This window comes from Acromyrmex echinatior, chromosome 11 (assembly GCF_024713525.1).
Source record: "Acromyrmex echinatior isolate Ae372 chromosome 11, ASM2471352v2, whole genome shotgun sequence".
Classification (NCBI taxonomy): Eukaryota; Metazoa; Arthropoda; class Insecta; order Hymenoptera; family Formicidae; genus Acromyrmex; species Acromyrmex echinatior.
The window spans coordinates 2529072-2550599 of NC_141862.1; the positions used below are offsets into that span (position 1 = coordinate 2529072).

At 39.2% G+C, this 21528-nt stretch overlaps 2 protein-coding genes across 3 annotated transcripts; both read left to right on the forward strand.

The window, feature by feature from the left end:
* Nucleotides 1-668: 668 nt before the first annotated feature.
* Nucleotides 669-20660, forward strand: LOC147908033 (uncharacterized). Of its 2 annotated transcripts, none has more exons than XR_015546570.1 (3): nucleotides 669-6335; nucleotides 6496-7004; nucleotides 7098-7462. XR_015546570.1 is itself a non-coding variant. In XM_087410924.1 (3 exons), exon 3 carries the CDS (start codon nucleotides 16392-16394, stop codon nucleotides 16755-16757), a length of 366 nt encoding a protein of 121 aa, XP_087267050.1. In that variant the 5' UTR covers nucleotides 669-6335; nucleotides 6496-7340; nucleotides 7473-16391; the 3' UTR covers nucleotides 16758-20660. The 2 variants fall into 2 exon arrangements, 1 of the variants encoding a protein (XP_087267050.1); XM_087410924.1 differs by adding an exon at nucleotides 7473-20660 and having other exon boundaries at nucleotides 6496-7340.
* Nucleotides 16944-20355, forward strand: LOC105154786 (uncharacterized). The gene is made up of 6 exons (XM_087411182.1): nucleotides 16944-17112; nucleotides 17532-17656; nucleotides 17734-18015; nucleotides 18213-18426; nucleotides 18901-19374; nucleotides 19844-20355. The coding sequence occupies exons 1-6, from the start codon at nucleotides 16944-16946 to the stop codon at nucleotides 20353-20355; spliced, it is 1776 nt and encodes a 591-aa protein (XP_087267308.1).
* Nucleotides 20661-21528: the final 868 nt, after the last annotated feature.

The following is a 21528-nucleotide window of genomic DNA, read 5'->3' on the forward strand; positions in this document are numbered from 1 at the left end:
TGCTGTGTCGCCGAAACTGTACGAATTTTGAAAAGAAATATGGGTCGTGATAGAGCACCCACCGAAGGAGCTATACGCAAATTGGTGAGGAAAGTTCGTGAGAAAGGGATGTTAGTGGATGACATTATATTACGACTGTTTTGAGTGAAATTGGCGCCGAGGTAGTCCAAAATGTCATTAATAATTGGGGTGACCGAATGGCATACTGTAAGGCCAGTAGAGGGAGCCACATGAACGAAATCGTTTTTCATTCTTGACGCGGATACTTTTAGCTTCACAACAAAAAAAAAATTAATAAAAAATATCAATGTATGCTCATTTGATCGCATTTTTAAAAACGTACCAATAGATGGCCCACCCTGTATGTAGCTAGATATGTGGCCCATAAATTTAGGAACCGTTATAATTATTTAGAAATTCCTACTAAATATTTGTCCAATCCACCAAATGATTGGCTTTGTTCATTATCTAGAAGAAATTATATGTATCCATCACAAAGACTTCTTCATGTAGTTAAAATAATGAATAGTGAATTTGAGATATTTCACAATGACTTTTTTAGTAAAGAAGATAAAATTTTGGATAAAGTAACAAATATTGTTCGTCAAAAAATCAATAATATTCCTAGAGAAGTAGTTTTGTTCGCACTGGAACATATATGCGATTAAAAAAATTAAATTATGAAATTATACAGAACAACAGTTTTCGGAAAAAGGGAAAAAATTATATCGATTATGCAATAAAAAAATATGCATTGAAAGTAAAAGTACCTGTAGTATTTTTACTATGGAAAAAATTGATATAATTAATATATGGAGAAGAATATTGATAGTCAATATCTCGGTCGAATTAATCAGTCAGTTCCACATGCACATATAAGATAAGTAAAATTATTCCAAAATTTATAATTTAGAATTATTTAATTTTCGTAAGAATTTGTTTTTTTTTTAGATTTATTGTCTAAATATGTGGCTACTTATATTTTCCATACGGCTCTGTTTTGATTGGTCAATAGTCAAAGTATCTCTCAGATCATTGACTACAACTATAGAACTTTTGTATTATTACCATTATTTCCTGGTTCATATTTAGAACATTAATCATGTACACGTTTATCTTTCGTAAAAATAAGATTTTAAGGTAAGCTAAAAATTACTAAAATTACCAATTACTAAAAATTATTAAATTACTTTTCTTTTGAAGGATGATTTACGAATTTATTTTGTATTATTATTCTTTTATTTATTTTATTGTCTTCTTGATCGAGCAGAAACATTATACAGTTATTTCTGTTTTAGTATAATCAGTCAGAATTTCATTTATGCCATATGCATTTAGAGTTAAAATAGTTCTTCATCATTGATACATTCGAGAACTACATAGTATCACAGTTAAAAGAAATCATTACTGAAATAATGGTCATCCTAAAAATATTTCATCACCTTAAAAACATTTGAGAGAGTAATAAAAGCGATTAAAATATTTGACTTGCTCCTGTAATAATATAAATGGGTTATTTTATATATCTTTTCTTTTTTTGTTTAATTAGTCTTAAATTGGACTGTAGATCTCGCGTAAAAAGCTGCATACTGCTGCACATGTACATGAGAATTGTGGTTATTCAAATATTCATCGACAGTTTAGGAAATGGAAGAAAACTAAGATAAACTATTTTTTTAATAATAATTCCGTAGATATATTATATATTCTTATTTTAATCAAATTTAAAATATTTCGGTACCTTTAAATACTTATACTGATAGAATACTAAATAAGAATCAGTCTCAAATAATATTCTAGCAAAAAAGTGAACTCCGTTCTGCTAGATTGTAAGAATTTCTAATTGTTTTACGTCTGGATAATATACTATCTATCTCTGTTGTACGGATGTAGTAACAATGACGTACATTTGCAATCTAATTTTCCAAGTAATATACGACAAATTTGATTGAATTTCGTAGATAATGTAATAGATATATTCGATAGATATGTCCATGTACATATCATATAAGACCTAATTGCGAACAAGTTGAAAAGGTTCCAAAAGCGTATGTGTGGAAAAGACTGCGAAAGGAATTAGCTCGATGTAAAGTTTAATAAATTTATATTTTTCTATATTGATTTCTTCTATTGATTTAATCCTTTATTACTATAACTTATTTATCATTATTTATCATTATTTTATTTTTATTACATATTTTATTAATTTATGATATTTTGTAACAGTAATTTCATATTATATTTTTAAATTTTTAATTTATTTTTGCTTTTATCATACTCTGATCAATGTCGTATTTGAATATGGCATTGCATCAATAGGCTAATTTCTGATTGATTGGTTTATTGCTTGGCTACCATTGCATTATGCACATTGGTTCACTCTTCTTATTCTACCATGGACTCGCCGCGACAACGGGGTCCCCATAATCGGAAGATGTTTTCCGATCCAGCCGACTCCTTCCCTCTAGGACACCGAGGCTTAATCCTCATCCCCTGAACGGAGTACCGCCCTTCCCCAGGCACGGGGCAGCCCTTGACCGGGAAAATCTGCCCTCCGGGAACACTCGCGTATTACGGATAGAGAGTAGTTTCTCCCTAACGGTGCCATACCATCGGAGGTTTGTAGTCAGAGTCATCCCCTACCGGCACATTGAAAACGATTCTCCGAAGAGAACCCTGTTGAGGAATCATATTCAGCTGTGCGGATGTTTCCCGCCCGATTACCGATGACACAATGAGCGCACTTAGAACCCACGCACCGCGCCCCCGGACGGTGATCCCGACCGCAAGGAACGGCACATGGATAGGTGCCCACAGCACAAGATCCCCACGACAAGGTGTCGCCCGACATGGGGAAACTTACAATTAGATTAACAATACATACAGTAATCCCATATATCAAATTAGATTAACAATAATCGAAAAAAAAAACCAAAAACAAGATTGAATAAACATATTATGAGGATCATCTCATCTTCGAATTACAAAAGAATAGTATAAAGCAACAACCATGTTATATTTAGTCAGGAATACTAGGCGGGTTCTAACTATGTGTTAGTGCGTATACGTATATGCGGTGTGTATGTGTGTATGTAAGGGATCAGAGAAGGGAAAGTGCACAGAGACATTAGGTTCGAGGGAGGGGGAGTGCGTCACCGGGGTCCGTGGTAAAGGGGGAAAGAGGTTGTTCCTTCTCTCTCTCTCTCTCTCTCTCTCTCGCCCATTGCGTTCTCTTTCCAACCCGATGATATTTGTTTTCACGATTTTTTAATGATATGACCTAGCAATTAATTATAATAATTTTTTTTTAGTAAGCGCACGCACACACACACACACGCACACACACACACACACACACACACACACACACACACAAATGGTCAAGTGTTTCTAATTATCGAATCATTATTAAAACTATTATTGAGTAGCTATCGAACTATTATATACTTATTGAACTATTATACACATTCTACTATTGAACAGCCCTCATATTATTAATTAATTCTTAAATGCAAGGTAAGGGAGAAGACTCGTTTCCTGTCGTGATAAGGAAAAACAGGAACGTGGAGGTTTCGAAGTAACGTGACAAGCAGATGATGTCATAGAAAAATATTATCGAAAAAAAAATTTTAGAACTGTAGAAAAAACCCAGAAAGAAACAGAGATTAGAATTATAATTTTTATTATTCAACAAGTATAAAAAAAGAGCATAAGAAACCACAGCACAAGTTATAGTTTGTAATATTTAATTATTCTTACATCAAAATATGATTATTACATTAAAACATTAAACGTTTCGGCCATCTTCAGTAAATTAATAATATTCTTAAGACGCAGAGTTACATCAAGCTGGCATAAAATGCAACAGTCGTGTGTTATAATTATGTAAATGTGTTCATTTCTAGAGAAATTTCATGAGAAGCTGCTTCGTATAATAATGTTAGAACGTCAAAAGTCATATCACGAAAAGTGTAGAACGAGAATTTCCAGATTCTAATTTAAAATAAAATTGTATATCATTAATATCTTCTAATCTAAAGGAAATCTAAAGGAATAGAATCGTTATCTGTTTTACAGTAAAAATAACGATGAATCTCAAGTATATCCTTTGCACAGATAGAAATTTGTCGTGACGTTGTTTGTTATTATTAGTCATATCATATATTTTACCACTTTATATATATGAGTCAACAGTTTGGAAAGTTTCTAGAATTATTTGTTAAGTGCGAGAGAGATCTTTCTTTAGAAGAGGAAGATAAACTTCAGGCAAACCTTCCGTGTCACTTTGCTTATTGATACCACTTATTTGGCCTTTTATATGTATCATTTCTGAAATTCTTCTTTTCATTAATGATTGTTCTGTATCTAAAATTTTTATGTTATCCCATTCAATTCAATTCATGCATCTCATTCAACCGGTAACGTGAAACTACTGATATCTCGGAAGTAGGTTTTCTTATATCAGCCTTATGTTCCTTTATACGAGTTTTTAATTTCCTCTTAGTTTGGCCAACATAAGACGATTCGCAGTTTAAACAATTAATTTTGTAAACAACCACAATGGTCACATCCTTAAGCAAAGGATCCTTCCCTGTCTTTATAAATGTATTCAATTTATTTATAGGTTTATAAGCTATATTAAACCCATGAATATATGAAAGTTTTTTGAATTTTTCCGAAACCTTGCCTAAGTATGGTATCGTGAAAAATTTTTTCTTTGATTTCGCATTAGAATCATATTCATTATTATTTTTTTCGCGATTTTGATCTAGATTAGTTCTATTTTCCAATGTTTTTATTCTGTTATTAATTGTTGAAAATATGAATTTAAGAGGATAACCATTACTTAACAGAGTGTGAATTAATTCAGAGATGTTTTTTTCGTGAAATTTAGGACAACAACAAAGTTTATCTGTTTATCTTTTTCAAAAAATAAATTTTTCAGATAGTGTATTCAATGTGGAATTTCATTTACCTTAAAAAAAACAAAAAAAATATGTGAATTAATTTTTCAATGTCACTGCCGTCAAACCTATGTTAAATAATACAATGACACATGTATTAAAAATGCATTCTGACCATATCAAACCCTTTTTTTTCTAAGGGATTGACGCCTACAACAATAAAGCATATCTGTTCCCATGCTTTCTTTTCAAAAATATTTTATTTATCTTAATAACTCTCGAGATGAAATCGCTCTTCGGAAACATATTAGAACTTGCAGCGAACAAAATAATGCAAGCGCCCATGCTATATAAGACGAAAAAGATACACTCAGTTGAGTTCAAAGTTTCTTTGGTTCATATTGTATTAGAGTTCTAAATTTTCTCTAAAATTTTTAGTGGAAAAAGAGGATATTGTAATAATATGGATCAAACGGAGCTTGATTGGCGCAAGCCGCTCAGTTAAATACGCGAGAAGAATACATCGTGTGGGATCAGTGTTGCGATAATTTCATCGAATCGCTGAAAGCACAGAGTCGTATTAAACACCCGCGATTATTGATTGGATTAAATAATCGTTAATCGCTCGTTAATTGTGCGACTTGAAAGTTTGAAGGATTCGGTGTGCAGAAGATTCGTGCAAGTGAGCGCTGAGTACAGCGCGGGACTCCTATAGCGTGAAATCGAAACGGCGTTCGAAAGTCGTATACTGATCGGTGCCGTGATAAACTCTGGACATATCGAGCTTCACCAATTTTTCGAAGACGCGAAAGAAATAGTGCTGGAAGATATGCGAAACGTTATACAGACACACAATAATATCAAGATAAATACTGTTTTTAATGGCGAATTTATGACAGATAAACGTGCGAATAAAAATGTTAATACGAAAAATTATATCCGTTTGTCTAGTTTAGAAAAGTGGAGTTCGCGCGTCGTCGAACCTATCCTGACATCGCTGGAAGAATTTCAGGATAGTAGGAGAACGCTGTCGCGTATCTTAAATTTTACCGTGAACATAAACAAGTTTAATCCGTTGCACGCGGGATGCCATATCGAACTTCCGCGAGAAATTAAAATGAAGATAGTGGTAATCAACGTGCAATCTTTAGGCAAACGCATGTTTCGTATGGTCGATGATAGCCGCTCTACACTCGGCTAAAAAGAATACGGAGCGAGAGTCATCATATTCAATGACGTTGAGACAAATTAAAAGATTTGGAAGTCTCAACGACATCTCTATCAATGTCTACACTATCGAGAAGCAAAAATAAATTCTTCCATTATCTCACCGACCGAAAAAGAAACAAGCATGTTAATTTCTTGTACGTGCAGGATCCATGCAACGATAATACAAGGCATTTTGCATGGATCAAGGATTTGTCTCACCTCGTGAGTTCGCAACTTAATAAAAAAAAGAGCAAGAAATATTTTTGTAATTGGTATATATATATATATATATATATATACTTAATTCAAAATTACAAAAAATTTTTTGTAATAACAAAATGTTTTTTGTGAAAATAATAAATTGTACGTTTTCTTTTTTCAGATGTCTGCATTATTTTAGCTCGAGCAAAACTGAAAATTCATGCAGTAGATTGAAAAACAAAACGATTGTGCCATCAGATTGCTGAAGTGAAGATAATAAGTAGCTGAGTTTCAACACATCATGAAGGATAAGTTCCATTTGTCGTATATGCTGACCTGGAGTGCATCCTGGAGAAGATGAAAATGGACATGGAAACATCCAGCTATGCATGCCAGCATCATTGGGTATTTAGTTTAACATATTATGTCCGCTGTTTGTACAACGATTTGTTGCAAGTATCGATTTTGTCGCGATAATGATTGCGTCGCATAGTTCATCGAGGAACTTAAAAATTTAGCGCATGGTGTAAAGTCTATACTTTCGAACAATGTATTCATGGCAGATTTTACACGAGATGATTGGCAAAATTTTAACAGCGCTACGCACTGCTATGTGTGCGAAAAATCATTCGCGCCAAATCATACGCGATCATTGCCATTTGGAGGATTTCAATCTTCTCACACGTAAAGGTATATTTCCATATGAGTATATACATTGACTGTATCGAAAAGTTACAGGAAACCGAGTTACCATCGTGCGAATTATTTTATTGCGTTTGACAGGTGATACCGTATCCGAGAGTGATTACGCACACACAGTGAATGAATACAGCGATCTATACTTAAAAACAGATGTCTTGCTGTTGGTCGAGAATTTTCGGGATAGTTGTATTACTAGTTATGGACTCGATTCCGCATATTAGGTGCGCAACTAAGTTCCCGCTATTTGTCAACAGATGGCTCCAGCAGTAAGTGCTGGTCGATTCTGACATAACCTAAACGTCATGAACCAAGCTTAGACATATGGTAAACAAACCGCTTTGAAACATTAGTGATTTTGTTTTTACGTCATATTCTTTTGGTTGTGTGAAAATGTCTGATTTTGTGCCAAATAATCGTCATATGCGGGAAGTATTGATTTTCTTTTTTCATTCGAAGAAAACGGCGGCTGAAGCGCATAGAGAGCTCCAAAAAGTTTACGGAGATGCTGCTCTAAGTGAAACAACGTGCCGAGATTGGTTCCGTCGCTTCAAACGGTGATTTCGATGTTGACGACCGTCTGCATGAAGGAAGGCCAAAAACCTTCGAAGAATTGGAGGCATTGCTCGATGAGGATCCATGCCAAACGCAAGAAGAGCTTGCTTCAGTATTAGGAGTTATCCGCCAAGCCATTTCCAAGCCATTTTTTCACAATAAAGTTGCATTTTCATCAAAATAACAGCGAGAACTTAGTTGCGCCTAAATTATTATTATACACTAGCGGATTTTATGTGAGAGGCAATGTTGAAACATATTCGTGTCAATTTCAAACTTCTTATCGATGTTGCATGGCTCTATTCGTTCATCAAACGTGATATACGTGGTGATTAATGTTCAAACAGGTATGCGCAGGCCAACAACAAGTACCTGCAATTATACCATCGAAATCGTCAACATATGATGTATACTTTTATTAACTTACAATACTTTGAGATTAACAATCTCGGATAGGCAATATGCCAATCATTGCCATACGTCGATTTTCGATGGGTTGACGATTTAGATAATTTTGACGTTATGATCATTACGACGGATTCATCGACGTTCTCGAGGTAGACTTGGAGTATCCGTAACATCTCCGCGTATTCCGATTTACTGTTTTGTCCGACGCGCAAGAAACCACCCGTAAGACAAGCTTCTCACGACATTGTATGATAAAAAGCGATACATTATCGCAATCAGTAACAATTCTTATTCTTCACGGTCTCCTCATTACAAAGATCCATCGCATATTACAATTCGCGCAATCTCCATGGCTTCGCGAATATATCCAACTCAATACAAATTTTAGAACTCGCGCGAACAACGAATTCGAGAAAAATTTATACAAACTGATAAACAATGCGGTTTTCGATAAGATCATGGAGAATGTACGTAACCATGTCGATACATAACACCATGTGACTCATAACAATTGGGACGGACGGTACGGCGCGAAGGCAATGAACACGAAACCAATTTTTGACAGTCATAGCGTTTTTTCCAAGAACTTGATCGCGATAAAAATTCGGAGACTTGAGGTGAAATTCAAACAAACTGATATACGTGGATATATGTGTATCCTTGATATATTCAAAATGTGTTTGTACGAATTTCACTACGAGTATATGGCTGTGTCGCGGAAATTGTAAAGTGTACACTGACACAAATAGTCTAATTTATCATATTAAATGTGACGACATGTACGATATTATGAAACGCAATATCAATAGATTCGCTAGCGATTACACAGTCGACAATGTTTACGATATTCCGCTAATAAATAAAATAGTTCCGAGCTTGATGAAAGATGAAAACAACGGTGCCATCATGATCGTATTCGTTGGTCTTAGAGCAAAAATGTACGCTTTGCATGTTGATGGGAAGAAGAATACGAAGAAGGCAAAAGGTGTAGCGAGATCAATTTGATACATATATAATAATATTTGAACAAAATCGAAATGAAGCGACAGCAATCTTACATAAAATTTAAATTAAATTAAATTTTAATTTTAATTCAATTCAGTTTATTGCAAAGCATTATGAAAAAGACATGTTAACAGAGTAATAGACATAAAATATACAATAAATTATAGTAAACAGAAGAAAAGAAAATAAGAAATAAAATAGAATACAATACAATAGTCAATAGCTTGCAAGTGGTTAGGAGTCAGCAAAATTACTGCTACAAAGTCTACCAGCAACAATACCGGAAGGCAACAATGCAATAAGAGGAGAACCAATAAGTGAAATTATACACACACACACACATATGCTGACGCACATACGCACACACGCAAAAATACATCAATTTCTGCAGTCTCGCTTAAATACTGTGAGGCCGTGAGAGAACAGAGAGGGAGTGGGTTTTATTGAATCAGAAAGAGAATTAAAATATTTGACAGAGGTGTAGCAGAAAGTGACAGGGAACTTAGTGGAACGATGTATGAGGAAGGATAAGTAATTTTTGGTATCTAGTGACAAAGCGGTTAAAAAGAAGAATGATGTTCAGAGTTCAATTGAAGGAGACGACGCAAATATAGAGGAGTATTGGAGCAAAAGAGAGAAAATACAAACACCATAGGTAGAGATTAAAACATTGTCATATTTTAACCCAGATCTCTGGTAATCTCTGGAAATATATGATAGTATTTAACGACGCAATAGGAGAAGCGAAGAATTTTGGATATGCTGTATACGATTTAATAGATGTTGATTAAGAGCTGAAACATGGACAACATCAGCGTATTCAAATAGAGAAATAACAAGTAATTGAGAAGTGAGGAGTTTTTGAAAGCAGGAAAGGATGTAGCGAAAAGGATAAAGAAGACGTAAACGAGTATAAGCTGCCGACACATGATGGTGTGACTTGAATATCAATGAAGAATCAATCCACCAAGAATCTTAATAGAGGAGGAGCGAGGAATTGAAACAGAGTTAAGAGCAATATCGAAGGATTGAATGTGGGATAACAATGTTGAAGAACCAATCAGCAAGGATGATTTAGAAGGATTTGGATGCAGCATATTATTAGTGGACAATTTGGCAATAGATTTTAGATTTGCATTCAAAGCAGAACAGCTAAAGCATCGAATGGGTTGTAACAATGCACCCCTAAAGAAATTGCACCCGACGCCAACATCCTACCGGATGCCGCCGCAATGACCCCTGGTCACATGCAAGCAATTAGAGCGCAATACGCTCGGCAATTTTAAAGCATAATTCACAGGTTACAGGCGGCAAGAAGCCGAGAGCGACCGCGGACAACCAAACTGTGCGTCATCCGCTCGTATCATAAATCAGAAATCGTAGCGGAAATCGCCGAGCGACGCCGTAACAATATGAGCGGGAGCAACAATACAAGATAAAAGCCGCTCTTGTAATACGAGGCTCTTCTTCTTGTTCCGCCGCTTTGTCCGAATACCAGTTCCGATTCCGCTCCTTACCATCAGCTCCTAGATCGATTCGCAATGCGACTCGGGGTATAGCATACTCTGCCTCCATCGAGCGTTCTCGATAATTGCCAATCGGTTTCCTCCGGGTTCGGTACCGCTTGCACTGACAAGAACCCTGACAAGACTTTGTCTCCGTCGAGCGTTCTCGACAGTCAGTTGCAACTGCCGCTGCATCCTCAGCGGCCTAAACATTAGACCAGGGGTTGAGTGTCCTCAGCCTCTGCCGAGCATTCTTGGCCACCGACACCCGAGCCTACTCGCATCCTTCACCTCGTGTCCTTCGCCTCGCAAACACACGCCCTGCGCGCCGAGCGTTCACGACAAGCTGCTAGTTATACCCGCGACCGCGAATATGCGAATCGGGGCGTCTCTCACGTCCCGCTCCGCCTGCGTCCAGCGCCGCGTTATTCCGATATGTCCAGCGGGCTAGCGAGCCTAAACACACGTTCCCACGCACACACGCACGCACGCATGCACGCACGCACGCACAATAATGCGGACAATAAAAACATTATATTCTTTTGCAACCAGTCGGAGCCGATTTATACATCTCCCTTCCTTGCCTGAACCTTTTTATTGCGCTCGATCGCCACCTGACTCTGACGAGCTAGTCCGCGCATAAAGTCAGGTTGTTACAGGGTGAAAAGATTTAAGAAGAATAACATCGTCAGCATACATGAATAACTCGGAGGACAGTAAAACATTAGACAAATCAGAGACAAAAATATTCATGTGTAAAGATCCGAGAATGGAACCCTGGGGTATACCCAGAAAGAACGAGGAGAGGAGAAAAAAGGAAAAGGTTTATATGAGAATTTGCTGCGTGCGGTTTGTAAGGAACCAAAAGGGTCAGATAAGAAAGACCGCGTAGCTTGATTTTGACTAAATGTAAGTCATGATTGACAGTATCGAAACCCTTTGTGAAGTCCAGCGCAACGATGGAAGTAAGGCGACTCTTGTCGAAATCATGAAGCACGACGACAAAAATGTGAAGCAATTCCGTCGTCTTGCTGTGAGATCGATGAAAACCTGACTGACAGGAGAAAAGGATATTAAAATTTGAGATAAAGGCATTAAATTATGAGAAGTATAATAGATACAATCAAGCAGTTTTGAGAGTAAAGGGGGAAGTGAAATAGAGCGAAAAGATGAAGGAGAAGAAGGGTTAGGAGTTTTAGGAATAGAAAGAACAATTGAATGTTTCCAGGAAGAGGGAAAGGTACTGTGAGAAAGAGAGAAATTTAACATATAGAGAAAGGGATCGAGACAATGAGAAAGGCATAGTAGGAGCATGTGATCGGAGAGATCCAGAGACTCAGGTGAATGCGCTTAAAAATATTATAGAGATCACTAGGATTGATTGAAGCAAAATTAAAGGTCTCGGAAACATGAGAAGAGGAGGAATGAAGATGAGTAAAAGAGTTAGAGGAATAAGATGAAGAAGGTAGAGTATCAAGAAAATGATTATTCAGGAAGGAAGGATTTCTAAAGTGCAGAGGTATAGTAGCAGAGGAGGACTACCATATACATCGCCAAGGGTACGGAGAATTGTAGCAAGGAGGTCATGAGAGAGATAGAGAGGAAGGACTTTTTCTCACGACAAACAGCAATGTTCATGTCAACGTCAAACAGCAATTTCGCAGACTTTCGCTGCTAGTCAGCAGAAGACTATGATCGCCTGTATCTGAGAAGGGCATCTCTTCAGCTCAATGAGTCGGACTGCATCATTTGGTTAGCAACGAGAAACACGTCTACAAGTAATCGGCACCATTTGGCTAGGAACGAGAAACACGTCTACAAGTAATCGGGGCGAGTCGGTCAAAAACTGCAGTAAGAGAGACAGTAAAGTGAGAGATCAATCCTATTAATATGCGACGCTGCTTATATAAAACTCAGCTCATACTGAATATCTAGGCCTGATTGCATGAATGTTAAAAAGACACATGATCAGGATGATGTGGTTGCGGAATAGCCAGCATCGCATAGATGATAAGATGGTCACTCACACTGATCGCATCGTTGACTCCGCACTCAATCGCATTAATGCTCGACGAGACAAAAATATGATCCAAAGTGGTCGACGAATTAAATGTTAAACGAGTTGGAGCATCAATCAATTGCTTAAGAGAAAATAGCGACGCGATATCAAGCAACAGTTTGGCATTACAATCGATTTGACCGAGTATGTTAATATTGAAATCGCCCAGACACACAATCGGTCGGTTATACATGTTATACATGTCGCATAGAATAGGTATAACTCGATATAATGCAAATCAGAAAGTAAGGGCCAGGGGGGCAATATACGCCACCCGACCGCGAGCAAAATGGAGGAATACAGCAACTCTCGGTGAGAGTATCCACCGGCGGGAGCCCAAGCCAATCAGGAATTGGAGAAACATATAGCGCGACATCGTCTCCATGGCATGATCTACCGTAGATCTGTCCTAATGAACAAGCACGTAGTTATCAATGTCGATGGATTCAGAGTCGACCGAATTTCGCAACTAAGTTTCCTCGACGATCAGAACAAAACGGTGGAAGACAATAACGTCTCTCATCAACGCAACATGTGGAAAGAACGATTTAATATTAATGTGCGCAAGATGTAGTATACTATTGAGAGAGACATCCGGCTCTAACTCGAAAATTGAGACGGATCTACAGAGAATCATACAGAGTCATCTCCATCAGATGCAAGCGGTAGGGACAGCGGAGTGGGATGACAGGAAGGTAAAACGAACTTGAGGATAGAGAGAAGTGAATTCGGGGAAGTGTAATGATACAAGGGCGCATTATCTTTGACGCGAAAATATGTAATCCTCCTTCGCATCCAAATACGCTACACACTATGCCAGTCGACGAGTCTTAATAAAAGTGCGCTACTCAGACGCTGTAGCATGCTCGCAAACAGAGATCCTATTGGCCGACCAGGAGCCACAGACGTCAGATGCATTCAGTCGACCCCTGCGACAAGTCCTGGCAATTAGCTCATTGCGTTTTGCTATTGTCGTAAATTTAATAAATGGAGACGACGAATTTCTACCAGGAATCCTGAAGGCATGAGCAATCTTCGATGTAGATACTGAAACATCATAAAACTCTTGTTATAATCTCAGTGTAGTTCTCTGAAGATATTTTTAGCAGACTGAATATGATGAACTCATGATCTCTATGCTCATTGATTATACGCTCAAAATTAGTAACTATTTGGCAAGGCAGTGGTCGCAGGACCTGTACGCATCTCCCTTTCCAATCTAGCGCAGCGCTCCTCAAGGATGATCTGCTATCCGTAGCCGCCGCCAGTCGATTCGTAGCACTCTCGATGTCTCCGAGACATTGAAATACTTCATTAAACTTCACCAGCTTAGCATTAAATGTCTCCAGAATGGACTCGAGACGATCTAGAAGAGTCCTAACTCAATATGAGCAATTCTGTGCTTCAATGAGGAGATGGAATTAGTTAAAATAGACAGAGAGGACTTAATTGTAGAAAGAGCCGATGAGACATCAAAAGACATCTGAGAAGAATGAAACCATATTTCATCAGTTTCGTCAGGTAGAGGTGAGAGAAAAGGTGCGAGACGCCACCAACCGAGGAGACAGCAGAAGCTCCAAGCAGAGGCAACAACGGCCCACTGCCAGTTGTAACGCCCAGTAGGAACGCCATCATCAGGGGCGCAAACCAGTCGGTGCCACAGAAAGCGCAAGAGCGCTTACACGAAATGAAGCGTTTATATTTGTCACATTCATGTTAAAGTAGACACAAAATTAGACACAGTATAAGAAAATATGTTTACACGGATGCACAACAAAGACACACAGTAAATTAACAAAATAATTATTTATATTTGTGCCTGTCTTTTAAACAAAGTGCCTGTACAGAAACAAATGACAAATAAGAACAATAACGATATAACGTTAACGGCTAGACTTGAAACTGAAATTAATGGCTTGAACTTGAAATTATGACGTGATTATTACACAATAATAAAATATTGTATTACAAGTAAATAATGAAAGCACACAATTAATGCAGTAAAAACGCACAATAAAATAACGCAGAAAAATCGCGTCATTCACTTACAGAAATATATTCTGTTCGTTTCAACCAGCATTCGCCAGAAGTTAAAAGTAAATATTTTAAAAAGTTAATTAAAAAAATAAAAAACTGAGGTATTGCAATAATCACCAACAGCTATAATAAGACGAAAAATGTGCAGTGAGCTATTAAATAAGGCAGCACTTTTCACAAGACAGTAAGCAAAAATTAAGCATGAAAGGCGATATCAGAGCGGAGTGGTGAAAAGAGATGTTGATAACACGAAGTGTCACACGAGATTCTAAATTGCATGACGTGTATACAATATCCAAGAGGAAAATCGCTCTAAGTCCATATGACGATAAATGATACATTGTACCAGATTCCACCGATAGGTTGCCATGGAGATATCATAAAATATTATTATAAATTCATTTCTTTTTTTCGTATTTATGTATTTTTAATAAAACACATTTATATATGATGTATAATACGCTTAATATGCATATTATATATATTATAGTATTGTTACGTCCGAACATCGACGATTCGCGGAGACGTTCTCGCGAACGCATTCACGCACTCCCGGCCCGCAGAAATAAATAACACGAATATTTTAAAAAGAACAAGAAGAATTTATTATGAAATGAATACAGAACACACACTCGCGCACGCGCACGCGTGCGTAAAGCTCAGAGCATATAATCGATAAGAAGATAAGCGAATCGAGAGACACGTCCAAATGCAGGATTTACATCCAAATCCGCTGATCTTGTTAAATAACAGAGCCACGTGTCGCTGGGAAACGTGACTTGTGGGAAATTCTTAATACCTCACTAGCGCAGCGAGTATAGAAAGCTTAAGGATTATGTAGTTAGCGAGTTGCCTAGCAGCGTAAAAATAAAAAAAAATAAAAATTATAACAACAGATCGATAAAGGCGTTCATCTTGTACGGTCAAATTAATTTGTGCTCGTGAAATAAAGATTATTATTACCAGTTATAAATAAAGTCTCGATCATTATTTTCTATATCACATCACACGACAAGCGTGGGCTTGTCTAGAGAATCTGACTTATCCATTGAGTCACTTATTCTCACATTAGTGACCCCGACGTGATGTAATACGAAAGGCTGTTGTGATACGAAAGGCCATCGTGATACGAAAGGCGAGATCTAAAGGCCGATGTGATCGAGAGGAAGAAGCGATTAACCTGTAACTGTCGTTCGAGCAACATCGAGACGAACTTGGTTTCGAACCGAGCAGAAGTGCACATTGCCGATAAGAAAGCTCGTCGCCGACGTCGTAGCCGACAAGGAGGCCCATCGCCGACGTCGTAAGCAGCAGTAGGCTCATCGCCGATATTGTGACCTGTCGCAAGGCCCCATCACTGAGGCCGGGGCCGGTGGAAAATTCTCGCCGTCGAAAGCACCGCAGAGACATATCCAACGACAGGCGCTCAGCGTTCCGCCGACGTGGGAACCGCACGAGTCAGCCCAGGAGCCGGCGTTCAGGACTCCATCGCCGTCGCTGCCATTGTGACCTGTGATGGACGACCTCGCCGCCATTGTGACCTGTGAAGGACGACTTTGCCGCATTGTAGTCGGGCAAGTTGTGTATGCAGTGCGTTAGTTTTTAAGCGCGCGTAATCCGGTAAAACAGGAAAGTAGATCCTCCGCGCTTTTCTTCACGAGATCAATTATACGAACGTCAATTAACAATTTCTCCATTATTGACAAATTAGCATTGAGCGATCGAAATTTTTATAGCGCGCGCGTAAGAGATTAATATTTAAGGCCGTTAGGAAGTACTGATTATTCGCGAGCTTCGTCACGTATAGTCATGGCTCCTCCGACCAACGAGGAATTGCAGGAGCAAGTGATGCAGCTGCAAGTGATGCTTCGGCAGATGCAGGGCAATGTGGTCAGCAATGTCGCACATGTGGATTCATATAAGGTTCCGAAAATTCCGCCGTTCTTAATTAAAAATCCGGTGATATGGTTTATTCAAATCGAGGCCACGTTCGAGGCCACTCGAATCACAGAGCAAAAGACTAAGGCGCATCACGTGATTATGTCTCTGGACGCAGAAGCCATCGCGTGCTGCAGAGATCTCATCGCGGAGCCCGATGTGAACGAACCATACACCAAATTAAAACAGCGTATTATTGAAAATTTTTCAGCGTCAGCAGAAAGTCAACTGCGATAATTAATAAAAGGCCAGGTGCTTACGTCAGGGAAACCGTCGCAGATCCTCAGTCGACTTCGTAACTTGAACTCTGACAAACGATGTGACGACGCCGTAATAAAAATTGTGTTCTTTGAACACTTATCACCACACATTAGAAGCATTCTTGCGACTACCGAAAGCACGGATCTGGACAAATTAGCCAAAATGGCGGATAAAATAGTTGAGACCGTGGGTGATTCTGCGCAATGTGCCGCCGCATCGTCGTCAGAGTTTAAGCCGTCCGACTTAGAAGCTAGGATCGACGGTCTGGCCGCTGATATTGCTACTCTCGCGGCTGAGGTCAAGCGATACAGCAGATCTCAGACGAGAGAAGGCAAATAAAAATCGTAAGCGTTCCAAAGCAGAAATTCTCGTGTCTGCTGGCCGCATCGTACTTTTGGGAAACAAGCGCGAGTCTGTAAGGGAACTGAAAAATTCCCGTGTCCTTGGCCAAAGCTCAAGATTTTAACAGACAAAAAGGCGGGGGAATAGAATCGTTTGCCACCGAGAAGACAGGTATGGCGGGCGTCGATTCTTCTGTCCGTCTCCACATCCGCGATCGAGTCACCGGAGAGTTATTCCTTGTAGATACGGGGGTGGAAATTTCGCTGCTTCCCAGCACTTACGCGAAGAACAAAACTCCGACCAATTTCAAACTTTACGCGGCAAACAATACGCGTATAGATACATATGGGGAGTCGTTCCGAACGCTACATTTAGGGATACGCCCGATCACATGGAATTTCTGCGTAGCATCAGTTCCGTACCCGATTATTGGGGCCGACCTGATTGCACATTATGGTCTCCTTCCGGACCTTAAAGATCACAGACTCATCGATTCACAAAATAATGTGTACGTGTCGGGCATTGTCAAATCGGTACCACAGCTTGCCATTAGCACGGTCAAACCCAGTACGAAATTCGCGAGTATCTTATCTTTCCGGAATTTCCGGAGGTCACCAGTTTAAAACAGGTAACTCCGAATTGCAGTAGCGATGTTCGTCATCATATCATTACCATGGGCCCGCCGGTAGCTGAGCGCCCCAGGCGGTTAAGTCTGGAAAAATTAAAAGCGGCAAAGGCTGAATTTCAACGGCTAGTCAAAGCCGGTATTTGCCGTCCGTCCAGTAGTCCATGGGCAAGTCTCATTCACATGGTACCGAAAAAAGACGGATCGTGGAGGATCTGCGGCGATTACCGTCGTCTTAACGCAATTACCGTGCCGGATCAATTTCCCGTACCGCATTTGCACGATTGCTCCTCTAATTTGCGTGGGAAAGTTATTTTCTCTAAGCTAGATCTGTATCAGGCATACAATCAAATTCCAGTGGAGCTTCGGAAGATATTCCGAAAACGGCTGTCATTACGCCCTTCGGGCTGTTCGAATATAAATTCATGACATTCGATCTTAAAAACGCGAGTCAAACATTTCAGCGTCAAATCTTCCGCGCTCTAGGCGACTTGGAATTTGTGTTTGCATTCATCGACGACATACTCATAGTGTCGACGTCTCTTGAAGAGCACGAAGATCACTTACGCATAGTGTTACAGCGATTAAAAAAATTTTATTTACGACTCAATGTAAATAAATGCGAGTTCGGCAAGCAGGAATTAGAATTCCTCAGCTTTACGATTAACAGCGAAGGATGTAAACACTCGATAAGATTCAGGCTATTCGCGAGTTTCCAAGGCCTAACACTATAGTCGAATTGCGTCGTTTTCTTGGGCTTGTCAACTTTTATCGTAAATTACTACATAATGCAGCTATCGTTCAGGCACCATTAAATGAGTACCTTCGCGATTCACGAAAAAATGACAAACGGCCAATCATATAGACGCCGATGGCTGAAGAAGCGTTCAATGAATGCAAGGAGAGTCTGGCCAACGCGACTATACTCTCTCATCCCTCCGACGCAGCCGAGACGCGCCTCGTTTGTGACGCGTCAGATTTCGCCATCGGGGCCGCCCTCGAACAACGTTTAGACGACTCGTGGAAACCGCTCGCATTCTTTTCACGCAAATTAAATTCGGCACAACAGAACTACAGTGCGATCGGGAGCTTACGGCGATCGCCGAGGCAATCAAATATTTTCGTTATTTACTCGAAGGGCGAAATTTCAAGATTGCAATCACAAGCCTCTCATCTACGCGTTTATGCAACGTTCTGAAAAAGCATCACCTCGGCAACAGAGACAACTTTCGTTCATCTCGCAGTTCACTATGCGTATCAAATACCTATCGGGCAAAGATAATATTGTGGCGGATTCCCTTTCCCGCATCGAAGCCATTCGTTTACCTGTCGAGATCAAACTTAATGAGCTTGCACAGAAACAAGAACAACACGAGGAGCTACGATCTATTCGCGAATCTCCTGATTTTCCGCTTTTTATGAAGCGAATTCAATGGGGGCCGACGCATACTATACTTTACTGCGAAATGACCGGCGAGGCAATTCGTCCCTATATACCGGCATTTTTACGAGATTGCGTTTTCCATTTGTTCCATGACGCGGCTCATCCGGGCCCTAAAGTCACTGATCGGGTAATCCGTCAACGATATGTGTGGCCTAACATGCATCGTGATATTATAAAATGGTGTAAGAATTGTCTTGACTGTCAGCAATCAAAAATAACCCGACACGTTCAATTACATCCTGAAAAATTTGTCGCACCCGACGGGCGTTTCGAGCACGTTCACATGGATCTAATAGGTCCCTTGCCTGAGTCGGACGGGTACAGATATTGTGTGACGATGATTGATTTCGCGTTGGCCAGTAGCAATACCTCTGAAAGACATTGAAGCCATTACAGTGGCACGCGCGTTTTACGACAACTGGGTAGCAAATTTTGGAGCATCCAAAACGGTAACTACTGATCAAGGTAGCCAGTTTGAAGCATAACTTTTTACGGCATTTCTTCAGCTGATCGGCTGTCAACGAATTCGTACCACGGCGTATCATCCCGCTTCGAACGGTATGATCGAGCGGTGGCATAGAAGCTTAAAAGCTGCTATTATGTGTCATGCTAATGAAGGTTGGTCATGAGTACTTTCGACCGTATTATTAGGTCTGCGTACTTATGTCCGCCTTGACACCGGCGCATCGCCTGTGGAATTTGTCTATGGAACGACACTGCGCGTCCCCGGAGAATTTATACTGCCGGACGATTTCACTCCTAGTCCGCAAATTTTCATAGAGGAATTCCGCGAGCATATGCGCAAAGTTAAGCCAATCTCGATAGAGCATAAGCACAAGAAACGCGCATTCGTATTTAAAGATTTATATTCATGTTCCCATGTTTTTCTACGAGTGGGCGGTACCAAGAGAACATTAGAGCGTCCCTACACCGGCCCTCATAAGGTTATAAATCGTTATGTTTCGAATCGAGTTTTCGGTATTGAAGTTAATGGTGCACAGCACAGTGTATCAGTCGAGAATTTGGAGCCAGCGTATGGCATACGCAATGATTTGTGTAGTGCGATTCTAGAAGCAGGACAAGCAGCTAATTCGTCTAGCAACGAGCGACCAACTTTGAGAACGTATGCGCGCCCGAAGAGGAAAGTGACTCTCGCCATATAATTTTGATAAATCTTCCCAACGACAAAATGTAATTAACTTTAGTCAGACACTTATAAGATATTTTGTATGACACGTTGTATATATTTTATAAGGTAGACTTAAGTGCAGGATTCGTTGTCACTCGGGGGGGAGTATGTGGGGAATTCTTAATACCTCACTAGCGCAGCGAGTGTAGAAAGCTTAAGGATTACGTAGGTAGCGAGTTGCCTAGCAGCGTAAAAATAAAAAAAAAGAAAAATTATAACAACAGATCGATAAAGGTGTTCATCTTGTACGGTCATATTAATTTGTGCTCGTGAAATAAAGATTATTATTACCAGTTATAAATAAAGTCTCGATTATTATTTTCTATATCACATCACACGACAAGCGTGGGCTTGTCTAGAGAATCTGACTTATCATTGAGTCACTTATTCCCACAGACTTTTAGCACTTCACGAGTGACGATCTACGGTGTCGGCACGGCACGGGCGTAACACTATGTATAGTATGTATGTATATGTACATATGTACGTATGTACGTATGTATGTACGTATATATCTATGTATGTCAGACATGCCCCGCACTCGTGCATGCGCGCAGTCTAAAGCGCCAGTAAACTAATTCGTTTGAAACTAGCGTTCTTAGTTGCCCCAAAGAGAAATATAATCATAAATATATAGAAATTAGACATACCTCTTATTGTAAGGTATCAATTTCTACATTAACACTATTTACGTTATCTATAGAAGAGAAACTGATTCGACCTTGATAAATTATATCGACAACATTTAAATGATATATTACAAATTTTACCAAGCTTTATTATCATTCTCTGTCAACCAATCTTTAAAGATATTTTCGTTTAACCAAAATCTTTTAAATTTTCGGATACATATCTTTTTTGGGCCTTTTTTCTGATTCCATTGCGATTCATTTTCTGACCTAAAATACTTTTCCTTATTTCTATTTTCCTCTTGGGATTCCTCGCTCCTTCTGTTGTCTGATTTGGCGCGCAGACTTCGCGGTCCATACGGCACCACATGGTTACTTTAAGAAGCTCCGCACAATAAAAGGAACAGGAAACAGAGAACAGAAAATAAGAATTTCAACCTATTAGATTGTGTATTCCACAATAATTTCTGATAGATTGAAATTCTTATTCTCTGTTCTCTGTTCCCTGTTTCTTTCAT